General features: G+C 40.9%; 1 protein-coding gene across 7 annotated transcripts in view; it reads left to right on the forward strand.

Annotated features, from left to right (window-relative positions):
• The window catches only part of myo6b (myosin VIb), a 93,324-nt gene that overhangs the window by 8,536 nt on the left and 58,448 nt on the right, over positions 1-26,340 (forward strand). For all 7 annotated transcript variants that reach the window (XR_004202787.1, XR_004202788.1, XR_004202786.1 and 4 more), the window contains exons 2-9: positions 4,186-4,328; positions 17,036-17,105; positions 20,016-20,089; positions 20,458-20,587; positions 20,790-20,895; positions 21,564-21,619; positions 21,721-21,818; positions 21,924-22,088. Coding sequence is in view for 4 of the 7 variants with exons in the window: in XM_020500883.2 (XP_020356472.1) it covers positions 4,212-4,328; positions 17,036-17,105; positions 20,016-20,089; positions 20,458-20,587; positions 20,790-20,895; positions 21,564-21,619; positions 21,721-21,818; positions 21,924-22,088 (816 nt within the window). In the remaining 3 variants the exon portion in view is untranslated. The remainder of the gene's footprint in view (positions 1-4,185; positions 4,329-17,035; positions 17,106-20,015; positions 20,090-20,457; positions 20,588-20,789; positions 20,896-21,563; positions 21,620-21,720; positions 21,819-21,923; positions 22,089-26,340) is intronic.

The following is a 26,340-nucleotide window of genomic DNA, read 5'->3' on the forward strand; positions in this document are numbered from 1 at the left end:
ACCTTTTGCCACATTTCAGGCTTCAAACATAAAGATATAAAACTGTATTTTCTTGTGAAAAATCAACACAAGCCACCTGGGAGACACACCAAACATGTGGAAGAAGGTGCTCTGGTCAGATGAAACCAAAATTGAACTTTTTGGCAACAATGCAAAACGTTATGTTTGGCGTAAAAGCAACACAGCTCATCACCCTGAACACACCATCTCCACTGTCAAACATGGTGGTGGCAGCATCATGGTTTGGGCCTGCTTTTCTTCAGCAGGGACAGGGAAGATGGTTAAAATTGATGGGAAGATGGATGGAGCCAAATACAGGACCATTCTGGAAGGAAACCTGATGGAGTCTGCAAAAGACCTGAGACTGGGACGGAGATTTGTCTTCCAACAAGACAATGATCCACAACATAAAGCAAAATCTACAATGGAATGGTTCAAAAATAAACATATCCAGGTGTTAGAATGGCCAAGTCAAAGTCCAGACCTGAATCCAATCGAGAATCTGTGGAAAGAACTGAAAACTGCTGTTCACAAATGCTCTCCATCCAACCTCACTGAGCTCGAGCTGTTTTGCAAGGAGGAATGGGAAAAAAAATCAGTCTCTCGATGTGCAAAACTGATAGAGACATACCCCAAACGACTTACAGCTGTAATCGCAGCAAAAGGTGGCGCTACAAAGTATTAACTTAAGGGGGCTGAATAATTTTGCACGCCCAATTTTTCAGTTTTTGATTTGTTAAAAAAGTTTGAAATATCCAATAAATGTTGTTCCACTTCATGATTGTGTCCCACTTGTTGTTGATTCTTCACAAAAAAATACAGTTTTATATATTTATGTTTGAAGCCTGAAATGTGGCAAAAGGTCGCAAAGTTCAAGGGGGCCGAATACTTTCGCAAGGCACTGTAAGTGTTCCTTTTGTCCAGGTGGGAAAGGGCAGTGTGGAGTGCAATAGAGATTGCATCATCTGTGGATCTGTTAGGGCGGTATGCAAATTGGAGTGGGTCTAGGGTTTCTGGGATAATGGTGTTGATGTGAGCCATTACCAACCTTTCAAAGCACTTCATGGCTACGGACGTGAGTGCTACGGGTCGGTAGTCATTTAGGCAAGTTGCCTTTGTGTTCTTGGGCACAGGGACTATGGTGGTCTGCTTGAAACATGTTGGTATTACAGACTCAATCAGGGACATGTTGAAAATGTCAGTGAAGACACCTGCCAGCAGTTGGTCAGCACATGCCCGGAGCACACGTGCTGGTAATCCGTCTGGCTGTTTAAAGGTCTATGGAGAGCATGATCACACAGTCGTCCGGAACAGCTGATGCTCTCATGCATGCCTCAGTGTTGCTTGCCTCGAAGCGAGCATACAAGTGATTTAGCTCGTCTGGTAGGCTCGTGTCGCTGGGCAGCTCGCGGCGGTGCTTCCCTTTGTAGTCTAATAGTTTGCAAGCCCTGCCACATAAGACGAGCGTCGGAGCCGGTGTACTATGATTCAATCTTAGCCCTGTATTGACGCTTTGCCTGCTTGATGGTCATTCGCAGGGCATAGCAGGATTTCTTATAAATAATGAATTGGTTGCGCCAATGTCCTCCATGTTTTCAAGGGGGGGGGGTTATTGTTTTGGGTTCAAAAACACTCCAGGCCACTCTTGAACGTCTCAAACTATACTAAACAAAAATATAAACCCAACATGTAAAGTGTTGGTCCCATCTTCCACGAGCAGAAAGAAAATATCCCAGAAATTTTCCATACGCACGAAAAGCATATTTATCTTGAATTTTGTGCACAAATGTGTTTACATCCCTGTTATCTAGCATTTCTCCTTTGCCAAGATAATCAGCATGATAATTACACAGGTGCACCTTGTGCTAGGGACAAAATGCCACTCTAAAATGTGCAGTATTGTCACACGACACAATGCCACTGATGTCTCAAGTTGAGGGAGCATGCAATTGACATGCTGACTGCAGGAAGGTCCACCAGAATTGTTGCCAGAGAATTTAATATTAATTTCATAAGATACCTTTAATGTCATTTTAGAGAATTTGGCAGTACGTTCATTCAGCCTCACAACTGCAGATCATACGTATATAACCACACCAGCCCAGGAACTTCACATCTGGCTTCTTCACCTGCGGGATCGTCTGAGACCAGCCACCCAGACAGTTGAAGAAACTGTGGGTTTGCACCTGTACCCGCCTTCAAATACACAAATTGTATTTGCCACATACGCCGAATACAACAGGTGTAGACTAGAGGTTGACCAATTATGATTTTTCAATGCCGATACCGATTATTGGAGGACCAAAAAAAGCCGATACCGATTAATCGGCCGATTTAAAAATGATTATATATATTTGTAATAATGACAATTACAACAATACTGAATGAACACTTATTTTAACTTAATATAATACATCAATAAAATCAATTTAGCCTCAAATAAATAATGAAACATGTTCAATTTGGTTTAAATAATGCAAAAACAAAGTGTTGGTGAAGAAAGTAAAAGTGCAATATGTGCCATGTTAGAAAGCTAACGTTTAAGTTCCTTGCTCAGAACATGAGAATATATGAAAGCTGGTGCTTCCTTTTAACATGAGTCTTCAATATTCCCAGGTAAGAAGTTTTAGGTTGTAATTATTATAGGAATTATAGGACTATTTCTCTTTGAAATCTCTGCCCTCTGACATTTTACCTCAATCTCACAAACTAATTGGATAGCTGAGCCAAGGGTTAGTTCTGTATGGGAACCCTACACCATAGGATTACCAATTAATGGTTGGTAAAGTGTACGGTACAGCTATCAGCACTATCGTATGTGTTGGGTGTGCTTGTTGATGATTTGCATGGAGTATGAATGTCGAAGTCAATCCATGTTTGGATGTTTTATTTAATTTATATTTTTGATGAATGGCTCTGGTGCACACAGTTGTTTCTTAACTCTAGCATTGGAAAATAATTGTAAGCCTCTGCATGGTGACACTGCCAAATGATGACACACTGTAGCCCTATGTTAGGAACAAAATGTATTTTGCCTGTGTCAAACCAACTACAGAACTGACCTAATAGGGTCCACGTACTCATAGGACCTACATTCGTAGATTTACTGTAGGCCTAAACTTAGTCTGCTTTTGAGTTCATCTCCATGCCCAAGCTAACAGGCATTGTTGATCTATTCACTAAGTGATTGGCCAAGCGTAAGCTGAATAATTAACAAGTGCACTGGAAGAATCTCCCAGGCCTCCATGCTGTATCTGGGTCACCGCCAAACACCCAGCAAGCCCTCTGTGTCCTGAGAAAACACACACACACACACAGTCTGGTCTGGGAAGCTGCTAGCTAGGAGAACAATCACTGAGTGATGCTGTACAATGGAACTCTCCAGTCAACCCTCACACAGTGACAGATATCAAACCTCTAGGGGCTGGTGTGACGGGGTGTATTTCACGCTCCTGTTCTGACTACTGCTGTTGGGAGTCATTGTTATGCCACCATCAACAGCTGGTACATGCTTGGCTCCCTCAGTTCACCCACTAAAATAATTTTTGAAATATAATTGGTCTCAAAATAGGCCAAATAGTAACTATTAGTAACTAACTTTAGGTGACCAGAAATGGCTAGCTAAGTGTTTAGCGTTAGTCCTTGATATACAGTGTAATTGCACCATTGTTAGCAGCACTCAATAACTATTTTGCCAAGAAAAACTGCACTTCATTCTTGATTGTACACTTTCAGTTTGTGAGAGCCCAAGTTTTACTGAAGTCCCCACCATTGACTCCCTTCTGGTGTCAAAATGACTCAAGCTCTGCTCTCAAGTGGAGAGTCTCTCTGGAGATATACCTAGGTCCTGTTCCCTCTATATGGCAAATCCACTTTTACAATCAAGGGAATAACAAGATAATGGAATGGAAAACAAGCACAAGCTAGGGTTGCAGACACTTACATGGTTGGATGAATGTTGCCATACAATTTTGTATATGTCTATACTTGTTTATCCAAATGAAGTATGGAGCATGGCATGTTTATTCAATCAGGGATGTACAGAAGGTAGACTTGTAGATAGATGAATAGCTTCATACTTTATTAAACTACCCCACAAGGGGAAATTCAGTAGTATTTTGTTGTTGGCATGCATATCATCAGGCTTCTACCTCCTGACTCTTCTCCTCTCTCCATGTTGTGCAGAGCCCACAGGGTAGCTGTAGTTAGCCATGGAGGATGGGAAACCAGTGTGGGCGCCCCACCCCACCGATGGGTTTCAACTGGGCATGATCGTGGACATTGGAGCTGGCGCCCTCACCATCGAACCATTCAACCGGAAGGGCAAGGTCAGTCAGACTCGGCACAGTTTAGAACACGTGTAAAACCCATTCCATGGAGGGCCGAGTGTATGCAGGTTTTAGCTTCTCCCTTGTACATATTGATCAATTAAGGTTATTGATTATTTAGGAACTCCCCTCACCTGGTTGTCTAGGTCTTAATTGGACACAAATTGAAAGGAAATAACAAAAAATAGCATATACTCGGACTCAGCCCTCCATGGAATGAGTTTTACACCTGTTATTTAGAATGCGTCTGCTTATGTTCTGTATTACATACGCGTCCCACAATCACTCCAACCTGTATTTTATTTATTAATATTTTTTTGTATTACTTTTTTACCCCTTTTTCGTGATATCCAATTGGTAGTTACAGTCTTCTCCCATCGCTTCTCCCATCGCCCAATCATTGTTATTGGGTTACTAGGTGAATAACGTAATGTCGTAATTAGGGCTGTGATGATACTAGTATCGCAATATTTTTTACAAGGCAAAAATTTAAACACGAAGCAGACCAAACTCTTTGGTCCTTTAAAAACCTGCTGTATGTCAAATATTGTGTGCTACAGCTTGGAAAATAAACAAAATGTGACTGGATTTCAACATGTTTGTTTTCAACATTAAGGCTGTTTTCCAAAGAAGTTTTATCCACTTTATTTCTTGTTTTCTTGCCACGATACTAACGAGTATCATGATGCTGGTATCGTTCCGGCCCTAATCGAAAACCTAAACTCTGTTGACCCTAGGTTCATTTCAAGAGCTGAATTTGCTACCACATGATGGTATCAGTGTGGGTTAGATTCTTGGCTGGTACACTGCAGCATGTTCCCCGTTCAGAAAGCACTTGACCTGAATTACAGAGATGTTTGAACAGATAATATGATAAATGTAAGAGTATGTAAAACAGTCCTGCGCTATATCAGTGTCACTAACAGAGGCAATCAATAAGTAATGGGAGCAACAGCAGCAGAAGGTGTGGTGATTGCGTTACCTGGCGGGAAAGGTCATTAGAGGAAAAAGAGCCACCTCATGCAGTATACCTTATGTCACTCCCCAGTGCATTGCTTTCACTGAATGAATTCATCAAAGCCTGAGTGTATATACAGTTGAAGGCAGAAGTTTACATACACTTTAGCCAAATTGCCTTTAAATTGTTTAACTTGGGTCAAAAGTTTCGGGTAGCCTTCCACAAGCTTCCCATAATAAGTTGGGTGAATTTTGGCCCATTCCTCCTGACAGAGCTAGTGTAACTGAGTCAGGTTTGCAGGCCTCCTTGCTCACACACGCTTTTTCAGTTCTGCCCACAAATTTTCTATAGGGTGGAGGTTAGGGTTTGTGATGACCATGCCAACACCTTGACTTTGTTGTCCTTAAGCCATTTTGCCACAACTTTGGAAGAATGCTTGGGGTCATTGTGCATTTGGAAGACCCATTTGCGACCGAGCTTTAACTTCCTGACTGATGTCTTGAAATGTTGCTTCAATATATGCACATAATGTTCCTACCTCATGATGCCATCTATTTTGTAAAGTGCACCAGTCCCTCCTGCAGCAAAGCACCCACACAACATGATGCTGCCACCCCTGTGCTTCACGGTTGGGATGGTGTTCTTCAGCTTGCAAGCCTCCCCCTTTTTCCTCCAAACATAATGATGGTCATTATGGCCAAACAGTTCTATTTTTGTTTCATCAGACCAGAGGACATTTCTCCCAAAATTACGATCTTTGTCCCCATGTGCAGTTGCAAACGGTAGTCTGGCTTTTTTATGGCGGTTTTAGAACAGTGGCTTCTTTCTTGCTGAGAGGCCTTTCAGATTATTTAAACATTTTTTATTTTTTTATTTTACTAGAAAAGTCAGTGAAGAACAAATTCTTAATTTCCATGACGCCTAGGAACAGTGGGTTAACTGCCTTGTTCAGGGGCAGAACGACAGATTTTTTTACCTTGTCAGCTTGGGGATTTGATCTTGCAACCTTTCGGTTACTAGTCCAATGCTCTAACCGCTAGGCTACCTGCCGCCCTATTATGTCGATATAGGACTCGTTTTACTGTGGATATAGATACTTTTGTACCTGTTTCCGCCAGCATCTTCACAAGGTCCTTTGCTGTTGTTCTGGGATTGATTTGCACTTTTCGCACCACAGTATGTTCATCTCTCGGAGACCGAACGTGTCTCCTTCCTGAGCGGTATGACGGCTGCGTGGTCCCATGGTGTTTACACATGCATACTATTGTTTGTACCGATGAATGTGGTACCTTCAGGAAATTTCTCCCAAGGATGAACCAGACTTGTGAAGGTCTACAGTTGTTTTTCTGAGGTCTTGGCTGATTTCTTTTGATTTTCCCATGATGTCAATCAAAGAGGCACTGAGTTTGAAGGTAGGCCTTGAAATACATCCACAGGTACACCTCCAATTGACTCAAATGATGTCAATTAGCCTATCAGAATCTTCTAAATCCATTACATAATTTTCTGGAATTTTCCAAGCTGTTTAAAAACACAGTTTACATACACTAAGTTAACTTCTGACCTACTGGAATTGTGATACAGTGAATTATAAGTGGAATAATCTGTTTTTAAACTATTGTTGGAAAAATTACTTGTGTCAAGCACAAAGTAGATGTCCCAACCGAATTGCCAAAACTATAGTTTGTTAGCAAGAAATTTGTGGAGTGGTTGAGAAACGAGTTTTAATGACTCCAACCTAAGGTTTTGTATACTTCCGACTTAAACTGTAGCTAGCTGACAGTGTGGTTAGTTAGCTAACTCTTGTTCATATTGGCAGTTTGAAGTGACTCAAATATAATTGTTTTGCATATCTGATTCAAATCTTCTTTTTTGTCCTGCAGTCTGAACAGCCAAAAAGCAAATGGAATCAGATATTTCAAGCCGACCTTTGTAGGTGGTTTGAAATAAGATACAAATCTGAATCCTGGTCATGTAACTTGTCTGAAAGGTCCAATCTGATTTATTTTCCCTCAAGTGGTTTTTAGACTAATATTTGGCATATCTTGTTGCTTGCTAGCGACTCTGTTGACAGTTTTGAGAAGAACATGTGGTAGCTTGTTAATTGTGTACAAATAAATTACTGAATGTGCAAGCTAAACATTTGACTGCTGTGGCTAGAAAAAAATGACTTGTTTATAATGTTGGATCTTCTTATGCTTTGAGTCTTTAAAAGTGTTCTTACACTATGATTTTGAACATTCCAAGCTTGGAAACGGCCATGGAAGGCATTGTTGTCACCTTAGCTTGCTACATAACTTCGGAGTGATAGGATGCACGAGCACCACCACCAATCAGGCTAAACCACTGTACACACACCCGTTGTTACTATGACAACTAGCATAGCCATGTCAGCAAATGAGTGCTGTCTGAACACACACACACACACATCTGATTTGATCACTTCTAACATACTGTTTGGACAGTCAGTATTCCAGTATTTTCAACGGTAAAGGAAAGGTTCACCCATTCTTAATATTATATCTGAATGATGATCTATCGATTCCCTGGGTAATTTCATGTTATGTGTATCTGATAGTCCCAAAATAATATCAAAGGAAGTTTGTTCTGAAGTGTCTCTCCTATATCTGAGAGATATAAGAAAGATTTTTTTTACAGGTATTTAACCCTATATGTTTGGCAACAGGCTCCATATACAGTGCATTCTGAAAGTATTCAGACCCCTTCACATTTTCCACGTTTTGTTACAGCTTTATTCTAAAATTTATGAAATCGTTTTTTCCCTCATCTACACACAATACCCCATAAGGAGAAAGCAAAAACTGTTGTTTTTTAAAAAGATTTTTGCAAATGTATTTAAAATGTCAAACTAAAAAAATCACATATAGACCCTTTACTTTGGCAGCGATTACAGCCTTGTCTTCTTGGGTATGACGCTACAAGCTTGATACACCTGTATTTGGGGAGTTTCTCCCATTCTTCTCTGTAGATTTTCTCAAGCTCTGTCAGGTTGGATGGGGAGCATCACTGCACAGCTATTTTCAGGTCTCTCCAGAGATGTTAGATCGGGTTCAAGTCCGGGCTCTGGCTGGGCCACTCAAGGACATTCAGACTTGTCGCAAAGCCACTCCTGCATTGTCTTGGCTGTGTGCTTAGGGTCGTTGTCCTGTTGGAAGGTGAACCTTTGCCCCAGTCTGAGGTCCTGATTGCTCTTGCTTCTTCAAGGATCTCTGTACTTTGCTCCATTCATCTTTCCCTCGATCCTGACTAGTCTCCCAGTCCCTGCTGCTGAAAAACGTCCCAACAGCATGATGCTGCGACCACCATGCTTCGGTACAGACAGACGATGGCAGATCGTCTGTACAGACTTCAGACGAGTCTCCTGACACTTATGGAGGTCATAGAGTAAAAGAAACACCATTGTTTTTGTGACAGTAATAGAGGGGTTTGTAGGCCATAGTTTGTAGCCAAACCGTTTGGACGCTACAGACAGTTTTGTGAGAACAGCGATTTTCGGGATGTCTCATGGTTTGACAAACACCGCTCTACCCCTGTCACATTTCACTGCAGATCCGGAAGTGCGACATAGGCGGAGCGGGGGATTGAGACGCATCCAATGCAAAAATAACATCTCTATTTTAAACGAACAGATTTTTATGTGGGTTTTTTTATTAGCAAATTATAATTCCACGGGGTTGGGATTTTAAGGGGTGCATTATGAACAAGGCTTTATATTACCCTCCCTGTTTACTTTTTATCCTTAACCAGAAACCATTATGAACTATTTAACAGCTAAACAGGCCCAGAACCAGTCATTAAGGGATACCGTGCCTAATTGAACAACTTTCACTGCTCACTTCTGCTCATTAAATCACAGCTCTGCCTATGACCCTCTGTCAGCCCGGGGCTAGAGCATCCTGGCTATGTCTTGTTAGCGGGGAGTAATGCTCCCATTGTTGTTGGGGTTGGCAGCTCTTTATTAGCCGCTGCACACAAAGCTTATTCTGTTTTTGCTTACATCCTGTTTGTGCCAGTGGGGTAAGCAGCTTAGACATACATATACACACACAGACGCGCACATACCTATACATACGTAGAGCTCATAAAATGATCTGGGCAGGAGTGGGTTTAGGCCTGTCACAGTGTGTATAAGTTGTCGTAAATATGTAAATACACGGCTGTGTTCCCACAGTAACAGTACAGAATCAAGTCTGAGCTCATATCGCTAGCCAGGACACACACAGCTCATATCCTGTTTCCCTCCCACTAAATTATTCATCAGCCTGCCATGTCCCTGGCCTTGTTTCTCGCACAAGCAGCTTGTTCCTTTCAATTTACAGTGCCTTCAGAAAGTGTTCATATCCCTTGACTTATTCCACATTTTGTTGTTACAGTCTGAGTTCAAAATGGATTAAATGGGATGTATTGTCTTACCCATCTACACACAATACCCAATAATGACAAAGTGAAAACATGTTTTACATTTCTTTGCACATTTATTGAACATGTAAATACAGATCTCATTTACATAAGTCTTCACACCCCTGAGTCAATACTTTGTGGAAGCAACAGCTTTGCAGACCTGGATTTTACAATATTTGCCCATTCATTCTTAAAAGGATTCTTCAAGATGTTTAAGCCGATTTTAAGTCAAAACCGTAACTGTGCTTATACAGTGGGGCAAAAAGTATTTAGTCAGCCACCAATTGTGCAAGTTCTCCCACTTAAAAAGATGAGAGAGGCCTGTAATTTTAATCATAGGTACACTTCAACTATGACAGACAAAATGAGAAAAAGAAATCCAGAAAATCACATTGTAGGATTTTTTATGAATTTATTTGCAAATTATGGTGGAAAATAAGTAAAAAATGAAAATACTGCCCCCTAGTCACAACAGGTTTTAAGACTCTAACAGATTACAGACGGTAGGCAATTAAGGTAACAGTTATGTCAACTTAGGACACTAAAGAGGCCTTTTTACTGACTCTGAAAAACACCAAAAGTGCAATGCTTGAAGCACAGCGAAGAGCTGCTGGCAAAACGCACGAAAGTGCTGTTTGAATGAATGCTTATGAGCCTGCTGCTGCCTACCACCGCTCAGTCAGACTGCTCTATCAAATATCAAATCATAGACATAATTATAACATAATAACACACAGAAATACGAGCCTTAGGTCATTAATCTGGTCGAATCCGGAAACTATAATTTCGAAAACGAAACGTTAATTATTTCTGTGAAATACAGAACCGTTCTGTATATTATCTAACGGGTGGCATCCCTAAGTCTAAATATTGCTGTTACATTGCACAACCTTCAATGTTATGTCATAATTGCGTAAAATTCTGGCAAATTAGTTCGCAATGAGGCAGGCGGCCCAAACTGTTGCATATACCCTGATTCTGCGTGCAATGAACGCAAGAGAAGTGACACAAATTCACCTGGTTAATTAATATTACATACTAACCTGGATTTCTTTTAGCTAAATATGCAGGTTTAAAAATATGTACTTCTGTGTATTGATTTTAAGAAAGGCATTGATGTTTATGGTTAGGTACACGTTGGAGCAACGACAGTCCTTTTTCGCGAATGCGCACCGCATCGATTATATGCATCGCAGGACACGCTAGATAAACTAGTAATATCATCAACCATGTGTAGTTATAACTAGTGATTTTGATTGTTTTTTATAAGTTAAGTTTAATTCTCGCCAGCAACTTACCTTGGCTTCTTACTGCATTCAAGTAACAGGCAGGCTCCTCGTGAGGCAGGTGGTTAGAGCGTTGGACTAGTTAACCGTAAGGTTGCAAGATTGAATCCCTGAGCTGACAAGGTAAAAATCTGTCGTTTTGCCCCTGAACAAGGCAGTTAGCCCACCGTCCCTAGGCCATCATTGAAAGTAAGAATGTGCGGCAGGGTAGCCTAGTGGTTAGAGCGTTGGACTAGTAGCTGGAAGGTTGCAAGTTCAAACCCCGAGCTGACAAGGTACAAATCTGTCGTTCTGCCCCTGAACAGGCAGTTAACCCTGTCACGGCCGTCCTCCTCTTCATCTGAAGAGGAGAGGCGAGAAGGATCGGACCAAAATGCGGCGTCGTAAGTGTCCATGGTAAATCTTTAATACCGAAAGTACTGACACTGTATACAAAACAATAAACAAATGACGACCGTGAAGCTACAACATAGACAATCACCCACAAACACACAGTGACACCCAGGCTACCTAAGTATGATTCTCAATCAGAGACAACTAATGACACCTGCCTCTGATTGAGAACCATACTAGGCCGAAACATAGAAAACCCCAAATCATAGAAAATCAAACATAGACTGCCCACCCAACTCACGCCCTGACCATACTAAATAAATACAAAACAAAGGAAATAAAGGTCAGAACGTGACAAACCCACTGTTCCTCGGCCATCATTGAAAATAAGAATTTGTTCTTAACTGACTTGCCTAGTTAAATAAAGGTGTAAAAAAAAAAAAAAAATATACAGATTTCCGATTGTTATGAAAACTTGAAATCGGCTGTCACGTTTTATCAAGGTGGGTGGAATCAGGCGCAGAGAGCAGGTTTCAGTGATTCGACAGTTTATTCTCCGGCACACAAAAAACACGGTCAACCCAACATACAGGGTGAATAATCCAACACAGGATCAAAAATAGACCGGAGAATAAAACACAAGTACTACACCAAATGACATGAATACAAAAACAATCCCGCACAAAACAAGGGAGGGACAACCTACTACATATAAGGACGTTAATTAAACTAAAATATACACAGGTGAAACTAATAAGACAAAACCAACAGACAAACGAAAAAGGGATCGGTAGTGGCTAGTAGGACGGTGACGACGACCGCCGAGCACCGCCCGAACAGGCAGGAGAGCCAACTTCGGCGGAAGTCGTGACATCGGCCCTAATTAATCGCCCCATTCCGATTAATTGGTTGACCTCTAACTTGTATTTTAAATTGATTTTGATTTTGATTTCATGTAATGGACATACACAGATTTGTCCCATGGCCAGGAATCAGATTTGTATCTTATTTCAAACCACCTACGAAGGTGGCTTGAAATATCTGATTCTAGTTGCTTTTTGACCGTTCAGACTGGAAAAAATAAAGAAAAAATATTTGAATCAGATGTGCACTTCAAAACAAGAAATTTAACAATCTATAGTTTTGGCAAGTCAGTTAGGATATCTACTTTGTGCGTGACACAAGTAATTTTTCCAACAATTGTTTACAGACAGATTATTTCACTTATAATTGACTGTATCACAATTCCAGTGGGTCAGAAGTTTACATACACTAAGTTGACTGCCTTTAAACAGCTTGTAAAATTTACAAAAATTATGTCATGGCTTTAGAAGCTTTTCATTTGAGTCAATTGGAAGTGTACCTGTGGATGTATTTCAAGGCCTACCTTCAAACTCAGTGCCTCTTTGCTTGACATCATGGGAAAATCAAAAGAGATCACCCAAGACCTCAGAAATCAAATTGTAGACCTCCACAAGTCTGGTTCATCCTTGGGAGCAATTTCCAAATGCCTGAAGGTACCATGTTTATCTATACAAATAATAGTGCGCAAGTATAAACACCATGGGACCACGAAGCCGACGGGTTCTCTCTCCTAGAGATGAACGTACTTTGGTGCGAAAAGTGCAAATCAATCCCAGAACAACAGCAAAGGACCTTGTGAAGATGCTGGAGGAAACAGGTACAAAAGTATCAATATCCACCGTGAAACGAGTACTATATCGACATAACCTGAAATGATCAGCAAGGAAGAAGCCACTGCTCCAAAACTGCCATAAAAAAAGCGGCACATCGGGACAATGATTGTTATTTTTGGATGAAAAGGGGGAGGCTTGCAAGCCGAAGAACACCATCCCAACCGTGAAGCACAGGGGTGGCAGCATCATGTTGTGGTCGGTGCTTTGCTGTAGGAGGGACTGGTGCACTTCACAAAATAGATGCACATAATTTTCCTTCCTCATGATGCCATATATTGAGGCAACATCTCAAGACATCAAGTTAAAGCTTGGTTGCAAATGGGTCTTCCAAATGGACAATGACCCCAAGCATACTTCCAAAGTTGTGGCAAAATGGTATTGGAGTGGCCATCACAACGCCCTGACCTCAATGCTATAGAAAATTTGTGGCAAAACTTGAAAAGTTTGTGTGAGCCAGGAGGTCTACAGCCTGACTCAGTTACACCAGCTCTGTCAGGAGGAATCAGGAGGAATGAGCTTGTGGAAGGCTACCCAAAACGTTTGACACAAGTTAAACAATTTAAAGGCAATGCTACCAAATACTAATTGAGTGTGTGTAATCTTCTGTCTCACTGGGAATGTGATGAAATAAATAAAAGCTGAAATAAATCATTCTCTCTACTATTAAATTGAAATTTCATGTTCTTAAAATAAAGTGGTGATCCTAATTGACCTTATTTGGAATGGAATCTTTACTAGGATTAAATGTCAGGAATTGTTTGAAAATTAGTTTAAATGTAATTGGCTAAGGTGTATGTAAACTTCTGACTTCAACTGTATATATATGTATATGTGTGTGATATATATGTGTGTGTGTATTTATATATATATGTGTATATTCACTACCTGTCAAATTTCTTTATTTTTACTATTTTCTACATTGTTGAATAATAGTGAAGACAAACTGAAATAACACATGGAATCATGTAGCAGCTATAAAAGTGTTGTGCAAATTCAAATATATTTTATATTTGAGATTCTTCAAATAGCCACCCTTGCCTTGATGACAGCTTTGCATTATCTTGGCATTCTCTCAACCAGCTTCAACTGGAATGCTTTTCCAACAGTCTTGAAGGAGTTCCCACATATGCTGAACACTTGTTTGCTGCTTTTCCTTCACTCTGCGGTTCAACTCATCCTAAACCATCTGATTTTGGTTGAGGTCGGGGGATTATGGAGGCCAGGTCATCTGATGCAGCACTCCATCACTCCTTCTTGTTCAAATAGCCCTTACACAGCTTAGAGGTGTGTTGAGTTATTGTCCTGTTGAAAAACAAATTATATTCTGACTAAGCCCAAACCAGATGGGATGGCGTATCGCTGCAGAATGCTGTGGTAGCCAGTGTCACCAGCAAAGCACCATTACACCATAACACCTCCTCCATGCTTTACGGTGGGAAATACACATGCGGAGATCATCCGTTCACCCACACCGCATCTCACAAAGACATGGTGGTAGGAATCCAAAATCTCCGGTCTAATGTCCATTGCTCTTGTTTCTTGGTCCAAGCAAGTCTCTTATTCTTATTGGTGTTCTTTAGTAGTGGTTTCTTTGCAGCAATTTGACCATGAAGGCCTGATTCACACAGTCTCCTCTGAACAGTTGATGTTAAGATGTCTGTTACTTGAACTCTGTGATGCATTTTTTTGGTCTGCAATTTCTGAGGCTGGTAACTCTAATTAAAGTATTCTCTGCAGCAGTGGTACCTCGGGGTCTTCCATTCCTGTTGCGGTCCGCATTGGAGCTAGTTTCATCAAAGCGCTTGATGGTTTTTGCGACTGCACTTGAAGAAACTTTCAAAGTTCTTCAAATGTTCCATTTTGACTGATCTTCATGTCTTAAAGTAATGGACTGTTGTTTCTCTTTGCTTATTTGAGCTGTTCTTGCCATAATATGGACTTGGTATTTTACCAAATAGGGCTATCTTCTGTATACCCCCCTACCTTGTCACAACACAACTGATTGGCCCAAACGCATTAAGAAGGAAAAAAAATTCCACATTCACTTTTAAGAAGGCATACCTGTTAATTGAAATGCATTCCAGGTGACTACCTCATGAAGCAGGTTTAGAGAATTCCAAGAGTGTGCGAAGCTGTCATTAAGACAAAGGATGGCTATTTGAAGAATCTCAATATAAAATATATTTTGATTTAACACTTTTTTGGTTACTACATGATTCCATATGTTATTTCATTTTTTTGATGTCTTCACTATTATTCTACAATGTAGAAAATGGTTAAAAAAAATACAGAAAAACCCTTGAATGGGTAGTGTATATCTATATACACTGCTCAAAAAAATAAAGGGAACACTTAAACAACACAATGTAACTCCAAGTCAATCACACTTCTGTGAAATCAAACTGTCCACTTAGGAAGCAACACTGATTGACAATAAATGTCACATACTGTTGTGCAAATGGAATAGACAACAGGTGGAAATTATAGGCAATTAGCAAGACACCCCCAATAAAGGAGTGGTTCTGCAGGTGGTGACCACAGACCACTTCTCAGTTCCTATGCTTTCTGGCTGATGTTTTGGTCAATTTTGAATGCTGGCGGTGGTTCACACTAGTGGTAGCATGAGACGGAGTCTACAACCCACACATGTGGCTCAGGTAGTGCACCTCATCCAGGATGGCACATCAATACGAGCTGTGGCAAGAAGGTTTGCTGTGTCTGTCAGCGTAGAACCAGAGCATGCAGGCGCTACCAGGAGACAGGCCAGTACATCAGGAGACGTGGAGGAGGCCGTAGGAGGGCAACAACCCAGCAGCAGGATCGCTACCTCCGCCTTTGTGCAAGGAGGAGCAGGAGGAGCACTGCCAGAGCCCTGCAAAATGAGCTCCAGCAGGCCACAAATGTGCATGTGTCTGCTCAAACGGTCAGAAACAGACTCCATGAGGGCCCGACGTCCACAATTGGGGGTTGTGCTTACAGCCCAACACCATGCAGGACGCTTGGCATTTGCCAGAGAACACCAAGATTGGCAAATTCGCCACTGGCGCACTGTGCTCTTCACAGATGAAAGCAGGTTCACACTGAGCACAAGTGACAGACGTGACAGAGTCTGGAGACGCCGTGGAGAACGTTCTGCTGCCTGCAACATCCTCCAGCATGACCGGTTTGGCGGTGGGTCAGTCATGGTGTGGGGTGGCATTTCTTTGCGGGGCCGCACAGCCCTCCATGTGCTCGCCAGAGGTAGCCTGACTGCCATTAGGTACCGAGATGAGATCCTCAGACCCCTTGTGAGACCATATGCTGGTGCGGTTGGCCCTGGGTTCCTCCTAATGCAAGACAATGCTAGACCTCATGTGGCTGGAGTGTGTCAGCAGTTCCAAGAGGAACCCAGGAGGAAGGCATTGATGCTATGGACTGGCCCGCCCGTTCCTCAGACCTGAATCCAATTGAGCACCTCTGGGACATCATGTCTCACTCCATCCACCAACGCCACGTTGCACCACAGACTGTCCAGGAGTTGGCGGATGCTTTAGTCCAGGTCTGGGAGGAGATCCCTCAGGAGACCATCCGCCACCTCATCAGGAGCATGCCCAGGCGTTGTAGGGAGGCATGTGGAGGCCACACACACTACTGAGCCTCCTTTTGACTTGTTTTAAGGACATTACAAAGTTGGATCAGCCTGTAGTGTGGTTTTCCACTTTAATTTTGAGTGTGACTCCAAATCCAGACCTCCATGGGTTGATACATTTGATTTCCATTTATCATTTTTGTGTGATTTTGTTGTCAGCACATTCAACTATGTAAAGAAAAAAGTATTTAATAAGAATATTTCATTCATTCTAGGATGTGTTATTTTTTTGAGCAGTGTATATCTCCTAAATTGAACTAGAACATGTTATGAGACATAAATAAATGGTCTGACTCTTAGTATACCGCTACTGGTGGAGGACTTCTCATTAAAATGTTTAGATGGTGTAAATGTTTATAACAGAAGTGCTTTTGATGTTGCAGACCTTTCTGGCTTCTATGAACCAAGTGTTCCCTGCTGAGGAGGATGTCAACAAACATATGGAGGACAACTGTAAGTTCACACATTACTTTTGTCTGTCCTCAAGTTGGCTTGACTGGTATGGATTTTATGTTGGTGAATGTAACTTAATGTGCAGATGTTTTTAAAAACATGCTGCGGTACTTGGGTGACTAAGATTATTATTTTTAAACCTCCCGCTTTGGGCTAGAGGTGTCAATGTGTAGTTCATACAGTGGTTGCTCCACTAAAAGTTTTTGCGATTATGCTGCAGGACTTAGAGGTCATTTGTGGTTTAGTACGGTACTCTGCGTCACCACTTCATTGCTTCATACCAGCACAGCGGGGAGTTAGCACTGATTATGCTTTCGGGGCCTACTGTGTCTCTGACAATGAATGGGTGACATAAACCTAAATAGAAACTGATACTTGTGCATGACTTCAGTATTACTTACTAAAACTGTTGTTACACTAAGGTTTTTATTCTTATATTTTGTGAAGATTATTTTGCTCTTACTGTAGCCAACTCCTGGCCGGTCGTATTATTTATTTTGAAAACAGGTTTTCAAACACTTGTGGCCCGATTAGCAGGACAATAGACGCTTAATAGCCTGGCTACTGTAGGTGTGAACTTCCACCTGCCTGCAATGTATTCAATGATTAAGTACTCTGAAGTGTTAAATTTCTAACTCAAAACAGCAGTACAGTATTTCTTCATCAATATATTTATGCTTTTGTTAATATAATTATGATAAAAATACTCTTTCAAATACTATTTTTGCCTTTATTCAGATTACAATCGCTCACTTTCGTTTTTTGAATACCAAATCACCTCCAAAATATTGTTATACAGTGTGGCAAAAAAGTATTTAGTCTGCCACCAATTGTGCAAGTTCTCCCACTTAAAAAGATGAGAGAGGCCTGTAATTTTCATCATAGGTACACTTCAACTATGACAGACAAAATGAGAAGAAGAAAAAAATCCAGAAAATCACATTGTAGGATTTTTAATGAATTTATTTGCAAATTATGGTGGAAAATAAGTATTTGGTCACCTACAAACAAGCAAGATTTCTGGCTCTCACAGACCTGTAACTTCTTCTTTAAGAGGCTCCTCTGTCCTCCACCTGTTACCTGTATTAATGGCACCTGTTTGAACTTGTTATCAGTATAAAAGACACCTGTCCACAACCTCAAACAGTCACACTTCAAACTCCACTATGGCCAAGACCAAAGAGCTGTCTAAGGACACCAGAAACGAAATTGTAGACCTGCTCAAGGCACGCAAGATCTCACCCCGTGGGGTCAAAATGATCACAAGAACGGTGAGCAAAAATCCCAGAACCACACAGGGGGACCTAGTGAATGACCTGCAGAGAGCTGGGACCAAAGTAACAAAGCCTACCATCAGTAACACACTACGCCGCCAGGGACTCAAATCCTGCAGGGCAAGACGTGTCCCCCTGCTTAAGCCAGTACATGTCCAGGCCCATCTGAAGTTTGCTAGAGAGCATTTGGATGATCCAGAAGAAGATTGGGAGAATGTCATATGGTCAGATGAAACCAAAATATAACTTTTTGGTAAAAACTCAACTTGATGTGTTTGGAGGACAAAGAATGCTGAGTTGCATCCAAAGAACACCATACCTGCTGTGAAGCACGACTGACCCGTAAAGGAAAGAATGAATGGGGCATGTATCGTGAGATTTTGAGTGAAAACCTCCTTCCATCAGCAAGGGCATTGAAGATGAAACGTGGCTGTGTCTTTCAGCATGACAATGATCCCAAACACACCGCCCGGGCAACGAAGGAGTGGCTTCGTAAGAAGCATTTCAAGGTCCTGGAGTGGCCTAGCCAGTCTCCAGATCTCAACCCCATAGAAAATCTTTGGAGGGAGTTGAAAGTCCATGTTGCCCAGCAACAGCCCCAAAACATCACTGCTCTAGAGGAGATCTGCATGGAGGAATGGGCCAAAATACCAGCAACAGTGTGTGAAAACCTTGTGAAGACTTACAGAAAACGTTTGACCTCTGTCATTGCCAACAAAGGGTATATAACAAAGTATTGAGATAAATAAGTATTTGGTTAATAACAAAAGTTTTCCACCATAATTTGCAAATAAATTCATAAAAAATCCTACAATATGATTTTCTGGATTTTTTTTCTCATTTTGTCTGTCATAGTTTAAGTGTACCTATGATGAAAATTACAGGCCTCTCTCATCTTTTTAAGTGGGAGAACTTGCACAATTGGTGGCTGACTAAATACTTTTTTGCCCCACTGTATACAATTAGGGTGTAGAAATGTTATGCTCTTAGTGTAACCTTTATTTAACTAGGCAAGTCAGTTAAGAACAAATTCTTATTTACAAGGACACCCTACCCCTTCCTCCCAGTTGGGGAATTGAACCCCTGTCCCGCACAACACGGGGATTCTTTAGCTAAATAGCCAAGTACTGTAGCCTACTCCCAACTGTCACGTTGTACAGCACCATATTTTCCTTTCCATCCTAACAGAAACCCAGAGGGTTTTTAGTTTTTCTTCGATTAGAAACCCCGTAATATTAAGCAAATTAATGAAGTAACATTTCTTAAAATCAGTCCCATATACTATGTTCTTACAAAAAAGGTTTTAAATGTTCTAGTACAGCTGCTATTGATGGCTATCAAATGCTTCTCAAAGGTGCCCTCTGTTGGTCAAACTAGCACTAACTAGCATTAATGGTACCAGTGGTTGGCACTTAAATAACGTTCCATAGAATTCTGCGGCACCATGCAAGCTGTGCCGCCATGCAAGCTGCACATACAGAATCTGCACATATGTGACATAGTAAGCAGTTTTTGGGCACCACTTCTGGCTGGTGAGTGCTACTTTCATAACTACTGGCTAAAAAGTATTCAAAAGTACCAGAGAATCTCTTTTAAAGGATGCTTTCTCATGAGTGACTGTTTTTCTCTCTTTCAGGTTCTCTTATGTACCTGAATGAAGGCACACTCTTAAACAACGTCCGAGTGCGGTATAGTAAAGACAAGATTTATGTAAGATGTCCTCATCTCATTACAAATCAATTGTAGATTCATCCTAGGCCTTTAAGATAGACCATTCTCTTCCTGTAAGAGACATCTGTTGGTCATAGGCCTTGTTGTGAAATTCAGATGCTCTAGCTCTCGGGTGTCAAGCTCATTCCACGGAGGGCCGAGTGTCTGTGGATGTTTGTTTTTTTCTTTTCAATTAGGCCCTAGACAACCAGGTGAGGGGAGTTCTTTACTAATTAGTGACCTTCATTTCTCAATCAAGTACAAGGGACGAGTGAAAACCCGCAGACACTCGGCCCTCCATGAAATGAGTTTGGCCACGTGTGCTCTAGCTCATGTGATGATTAAAAATGTGACTTTTTGCTACACAGACTTATGTGGCCAACATCTTGATTGCGGTGAACCCTTACTATGACATACCCAAACTGTACGCTCCAGAGACCATCAAGTCTTATCAGGGCCGGTCCCTGGGCACTCTACCACCTCACGTCTACGCTATCGGTGAGGGCAGACATCTCTGTTACATCAGTGGCAGCTATACTGCCTGGTTACTGGTCATAAATGTAGTGTGTTTAAATGTAAAGCAATGGCTACATTTGACATACATTTGAATAAAGCCTAGGACTATGTCATGTAAAAGTGTTGCCAAAGCATCATATCATTACTTGATTGATTGTGTTTTCTTTGGCTTTCTGTCTTTCAGCGGACAAGGCTTACCGGGACATGAGGGTGCTGAAGATGAGCCAGTCTATCATAGTGTCTGGAGAATCTGGGGCCGGGAAGACAGAAAACACAAAGTTTGTCCTCAGGTCTGGCCTAAAATACTACTGACTACTATGATCTTGTTAGTTAGACAACAGACAACCTTTTAAAATATTAAAGATAGACTGAGCGAGATAACATTTCACGGCGTAAACAATGGGTCAATTTCCGCAACAATTAAGAGTGTTGTAGCGCGAGACTAAACTTCTCAGCTGTTTTGGTCCTGTAGCTATCACGTTGAAGCAGTATGAAGCGCACCCTTGCATGTGCACAGTAACTCTGTGTGACTCTGGGTCTCAAAAGGCTGTTATTAGTGATTTTGAACAGTCAGCATGCTATTAAATTCAGTTTTCCTGGTTTTGTTTTTCCAGGATGTAGTTTTTTTTCCCAAGTTTTCGCAAATCCACATCAATGCTTAAACTACATTAGGAGGCCATTTTTTTTACTGGTAGATATGTTAAGAAGTATTTCCTAGTACCTACCATACCGCTGTTATGCTGTGAGCTGTTCCACACGACAACCATTTGAGAGCTGTGCACTCTGTATAGATGATGTATTTTGGATGTTTTCAGTGTATTTTGAATGCTTTCAGACAATGCGATAAATCATGAAAAAATATGTCCACTCAAATTACAAAAAGTTAACTTGAGTTGATAGCCCTAGTCCAAAATTAACGTCATATACTGTAGCATCATTGCTATTCTTCATCCTATAGATATTTAACAACATCATACGGAACGGGTCAAGATATTGATGAGAGAATTGTTCAAGGTAGGATTTAACAAATAACTTCACCAATAACTTCCAAATCATACTTTGGCCATCCAAAGTAGAAGAGATCCCAATACTTATTTTGTGCCTGTACATTTCAGCAAACCCCCTGCTTGAGGCCTTTGGAAACGCCAAGACAGTCAGAAATAACAACAGCAGTCGTTTTGGGAAATTTGTGGAAATCCACTTCAATGAAAAGGTTAGCCATCATTTTCTGTGGCTAATGCATTTTCAAATAATGCATATTTTGGTCCATTTCATTGTTGCTTCATTGGCCCACATTGTGTGTGTGTGTGTGTGACAGAATAAAGTGGTGGGTGGCTTCGTGTCTCACTACCTGCTGGAGAAGTCAAGGATTTGCATGCAGAGTAAAGAGGAGAGGAACTACCACATCTTCTACAGGCTATGTGCCGGAGCCTCTGAGGACATCAGACAGAGGCTGCACCTTGACTCCCCTGACAGCTTCAGGGTCAGTGGTACACACACACTGTGCAGTATGCCCGCTTGTGTATGCATAATCTAGAGGGTGACCTGTGTATTACTGTGGAGTGTAACTAGAGAGCATCTTTCGATACCAGGTTGGGAGGATGGAAGGATGAGTCCTTTCAAAGAATGCTGCAAATAGCACTCGCGTGTGAACTCCCTGTTCCCCATGCCTGACTGGGTTCTTTGCAAGAGAGATATTCTGTGTTCCTCTCCCTACCTAATGAAGCAACACACATCTTCCTGGCAAATTCTTCCACCATGATGCAAATTGTGTCAATTGGAAAATTCTATTGTATTGTTGGTGAAAATGTTCGTGTGTTCTGTTTTAGTCTAACATTTTTCCCTTTTGACATAATCTTGCTGCCAAGTGGTGTGAAAGTAGTCATAGACAACGATGAGGCTTTCGATTATGTCCACAACTGAACCAGATATAGGCATACCTCTGTTCATAAATGTAAATCTATTCTCTATATGACCACTAGATGTCATGTGTGTTATGTATATATAATATACAAACACCTCTAATTTATATTGTGGAGAGATTCTGCACACCTACTTACTATTTGTTTTTCATTTCTCAGTTTCAGCTGTGCCCCCAGTAAAACTAAGCTCACCTTTGTGAACTTGGGATTTGTAATGTAATTATAATTACGATCAGTGTTCTAGAACCAACACCCACACTAAAGGTGTTAGGGGATTGCCTAAATGAGTTGGTTAATTTCACCTGCGCTCTAAACAACTCTATAATAACACTAATATAATAATATACCATTTAGCTGACTCTTTTATCCAAATCGACTTAGTCATGAGTACATACATTTTATTTAAATATATTTAACCCTTTACACTCATACCCGTATACCGGGTTGAAAATGGCAGATTTGATAAGCGCCTAAATTGGAACACATTGGCTGTACAGTAAGGTGCTATACAGGACGTCAGAGCTCAGGGTCTCCGCTTGACAGCTCTGTATGGGTTTTGACTGACAGTATTTTGAAAGACGACGTGATGATTATAATAATTAGAACTTTCATGTTATACAAGCAAGCCAAGCACCTGTGAGTGCAAATGTGCACTTCATATTTCCATATCGTAAAACTCACATAGTATACAGTGTCAACATTTATGATCGATATGTTTGATGTACAGTTACAAGATGACATGGCATAATACCCTGGGTTGTCCTAAACAGAATGAGCCTTGGTTTGTTGTATTGTGAAGAAAATTGGCAACGGACCACACATCTGAATGCACTCCATTCTATGCGCACAAAAGTTACAATCTGTTTCTCGGAATTACCGTTTGAAAGCCTTGTATTTTATAATTTAGCTAGTCGTGTTGGCAACAGAACAGGCTTTCAAATTATGTCCACCTGACCCAGATTATGATTAATAATGGACTGTTTTTGGATCGCGTAAACAGCCAGAATAATTGTGTAAAGGCAGGGATGCAGGGCTGTGGTCCAAACAAAACATCTACAAGTGTGCTCGCTCTAGTTTGTCAACGGCACAGTTCGGGGAGCTGAAAAAAAGCACCTTATAGTTTAAGACTCTTCTTTGAGTCAGAAAAGGGCATTAGAATTACTTAGGAACTGGCACACTTTGGAGACAGTGTGTGGCCACTTTTAAACACTAGTTAGACCTCAATACAAACCTTGTAATAATTTTGTATTATGTTGCACCTACCCAAAATTTCCCAAGAACATTCTTATCATGTTACTGAATGTATCCAGGTTATTTTCAGATTTTGTTATCAACAAATGCGGCTTAAAGTGTAGACAATTTCGACTGCACATAAAATCAAGAGTGTAATGTTTGGATTCAGTCTTGTTTCAAATAATTTCCCCATAATCTCCAAACTGTTCCCTTTTAATTACCACAATGGTTATGCATATTCTTTCGATATTATTTCAGTAAGAAATATTTCAATTTAGCCCTATCCATATAGGCCAAGGGGGTTAAACAGAATGTTATTGAGACCAAGGCCTGATTTTTAAGGGAGCAGTGCACACAGTCATACAAATTCACAATATTTACAATTCTAACGCAATCAAAACATAGTATGTATAAGCAATTTAAAAGAAGTAACTTACAAAACACGATCATGAAAAACAAACACATTCCTCAGTAAAAAAGTAAACTATCTGAACTGTCCTAGCGGCACCAAAACATCCAACCTTAGAGTTCTGGAGGTCATTCCACAAGGAGGGTGCAAAAAAAACTAAACACACATTTACCTAGCCCAGTGGAGACTGAAGGGATCTCCAGAGTTAGCCATCCCTGTGATCGGGTTTGGTGACTCGTATGTCTGTAATTTAACAATGAAGTGTGTGGCGGAAGTTTGCACACGAGGGCATTATAAACAACAAGAGAGCAGTGCCTTTATCTACGAGATTTAAGAGAGGGCCAGACCACTTTCTGATACAGAATGCAGTGTGAGGTGTACTGAGCCTATCGCCCATAATAAAGTGGAGTGCCCGATGATGAACTGCGTCCAATGGCTTCAATACAGTGGCAGCTGCATTCATATGGACGATATCGCCACAGTCTAAAGCCGGAATGAATGTCGACTGAATTTTTTGCTATTTAACAAAAGGCATGCCCTATCCTTTAAAGGAAGCACATTTTAATTATTCTTAACTAACTCATCAATATCCTTTTTGAAAGATAGCTTTTCATCAATCCAGATACCCAGATATTTATAAGTGGGGACAGGATCAATGTGGGCACCATCCAATGTAAATATGCATAGATCATCCAATACATTTTTAAGCTTTTTAGAAAATAACATACAGTTGAAGTCAGAAGTTTACATACACCTTTGCCACCTTTGCCAAGTACATTTAAACTCACATTTAAACTTTTTCACAATTCCTGACATTTAATCATAGTAAAAATTCCCTGTCTTAGGTCAGTTAGGAACACCACTTTATTTTAAGAATGTGAAATGTCAGAATAATAGTTATTTATTTCAGCTTTTATTTCTTTCATCACATTCCCAGTGGGTCAGAAGTTTACATACACTCAATTAACATTTGGTAGCATTGCCTTTAAATTGTTTAACTTGGGTCAAACATTTCGGGTAGCCTTGCACAAGTTTCCCACAATATGTTGGGTGAATTTTGGCCCATTCTTCCTAACAGAGCTGATGTAACTGAATCAGGCTGTAGGCCTCCTTGCTCGCACACACTTTTTCAGTTCTGCCACAAATTTTCTATAGAATTGAGGTCCGGGCTTTGTGATGGCCACTCCAAAACCTTGACTTTGTTGTCCTTAAGCCATTTTGCCACAACTTTGGAAGTATGCTTGGGATCATTGTCCAGTAGGAAGACCCTTTTGCGAACAAGCTTTAACTTTCCTGACTGATGTCTTGAGATGTTGCTTCAATATATCCACATAATTTTCCTACCTCATGATGCCATCTATTTTGTGAAGTGCACCAGTCCCTCCTGCAGCAAAGCACCCCCACAACATGATGCTGCCACCCATGTGCTTCACAGTTGGGATGGTGTTCTTCGGCTTGCAAGCCTCCCCCTTTTTCCTCCAAACATAACAATGGTCTTTATGGCCAAACAGTTCTATTTTTCTTTCATCGGACATTTCTCCACAAAGTACGATCTTTGTCACCATGTGCAGTTGCAAACCGTAGTCTGGCTTTTTTATGGCGGTTTTGGAGCAGTGGCATCTTCCTTGCTGAGCGGCCTTTCAGGTTAAGACGATATAGGACTTGTTTTACTGTTGTTATAGATACTTTTGTACTTGATACTTGATTTGCACTTTTCGCGCCAAAGTACGTTCATCTCTAGGAGACAGAACGCATCTCCTTCCTGAGCGGTATGACGTCTGTGTGGTCCTATGGTGTTTATACTTGCGTTCTATTGTTTGTACAGATGAACGCAGTACCTGGTTTCCTTTGATTGTCCCATGATTTCAAGCAAATAGGCACTGAGTTTGAAGGTAGGCCTTGAAATACATCTCAGGTACACCTCCAATTGACTCAATTGTCAATTAGCCTATCAAAAGCTTCTAAAGCCATGACATTTTATGGAATTTTTCAAGCTGTTTAAAGGCACAGTCAACTTAGTGTATGTAAACTTCTGACCCACTGGAATTGTGATACAGTGAATTATAAGTGAAATTATCTGTCTGTAAACAATTGTTGGAAAAAAATACTTGCCAAAACTATAGTTTGTTAACAAGACATTTTTGGTTGAAAAACAAGTTTTAATGACTCCA

The sequence above is a fragment of the Oncorhynchus kisutch genome, linkage group LG14 (genome assembly GCF_002021735.2).
Source record: "Oncorhynchus kisutch isolate 150728-3 linkage group LG14, Okis_V2, whole genome shotgun sequence".
Lineage (NCBI taxonomy): Eukaryota > Metazoa > Chordata > Actinopteri > Salmoniformes > Salmonidae > Oncorhynchus > Oncorhynchus kisutch.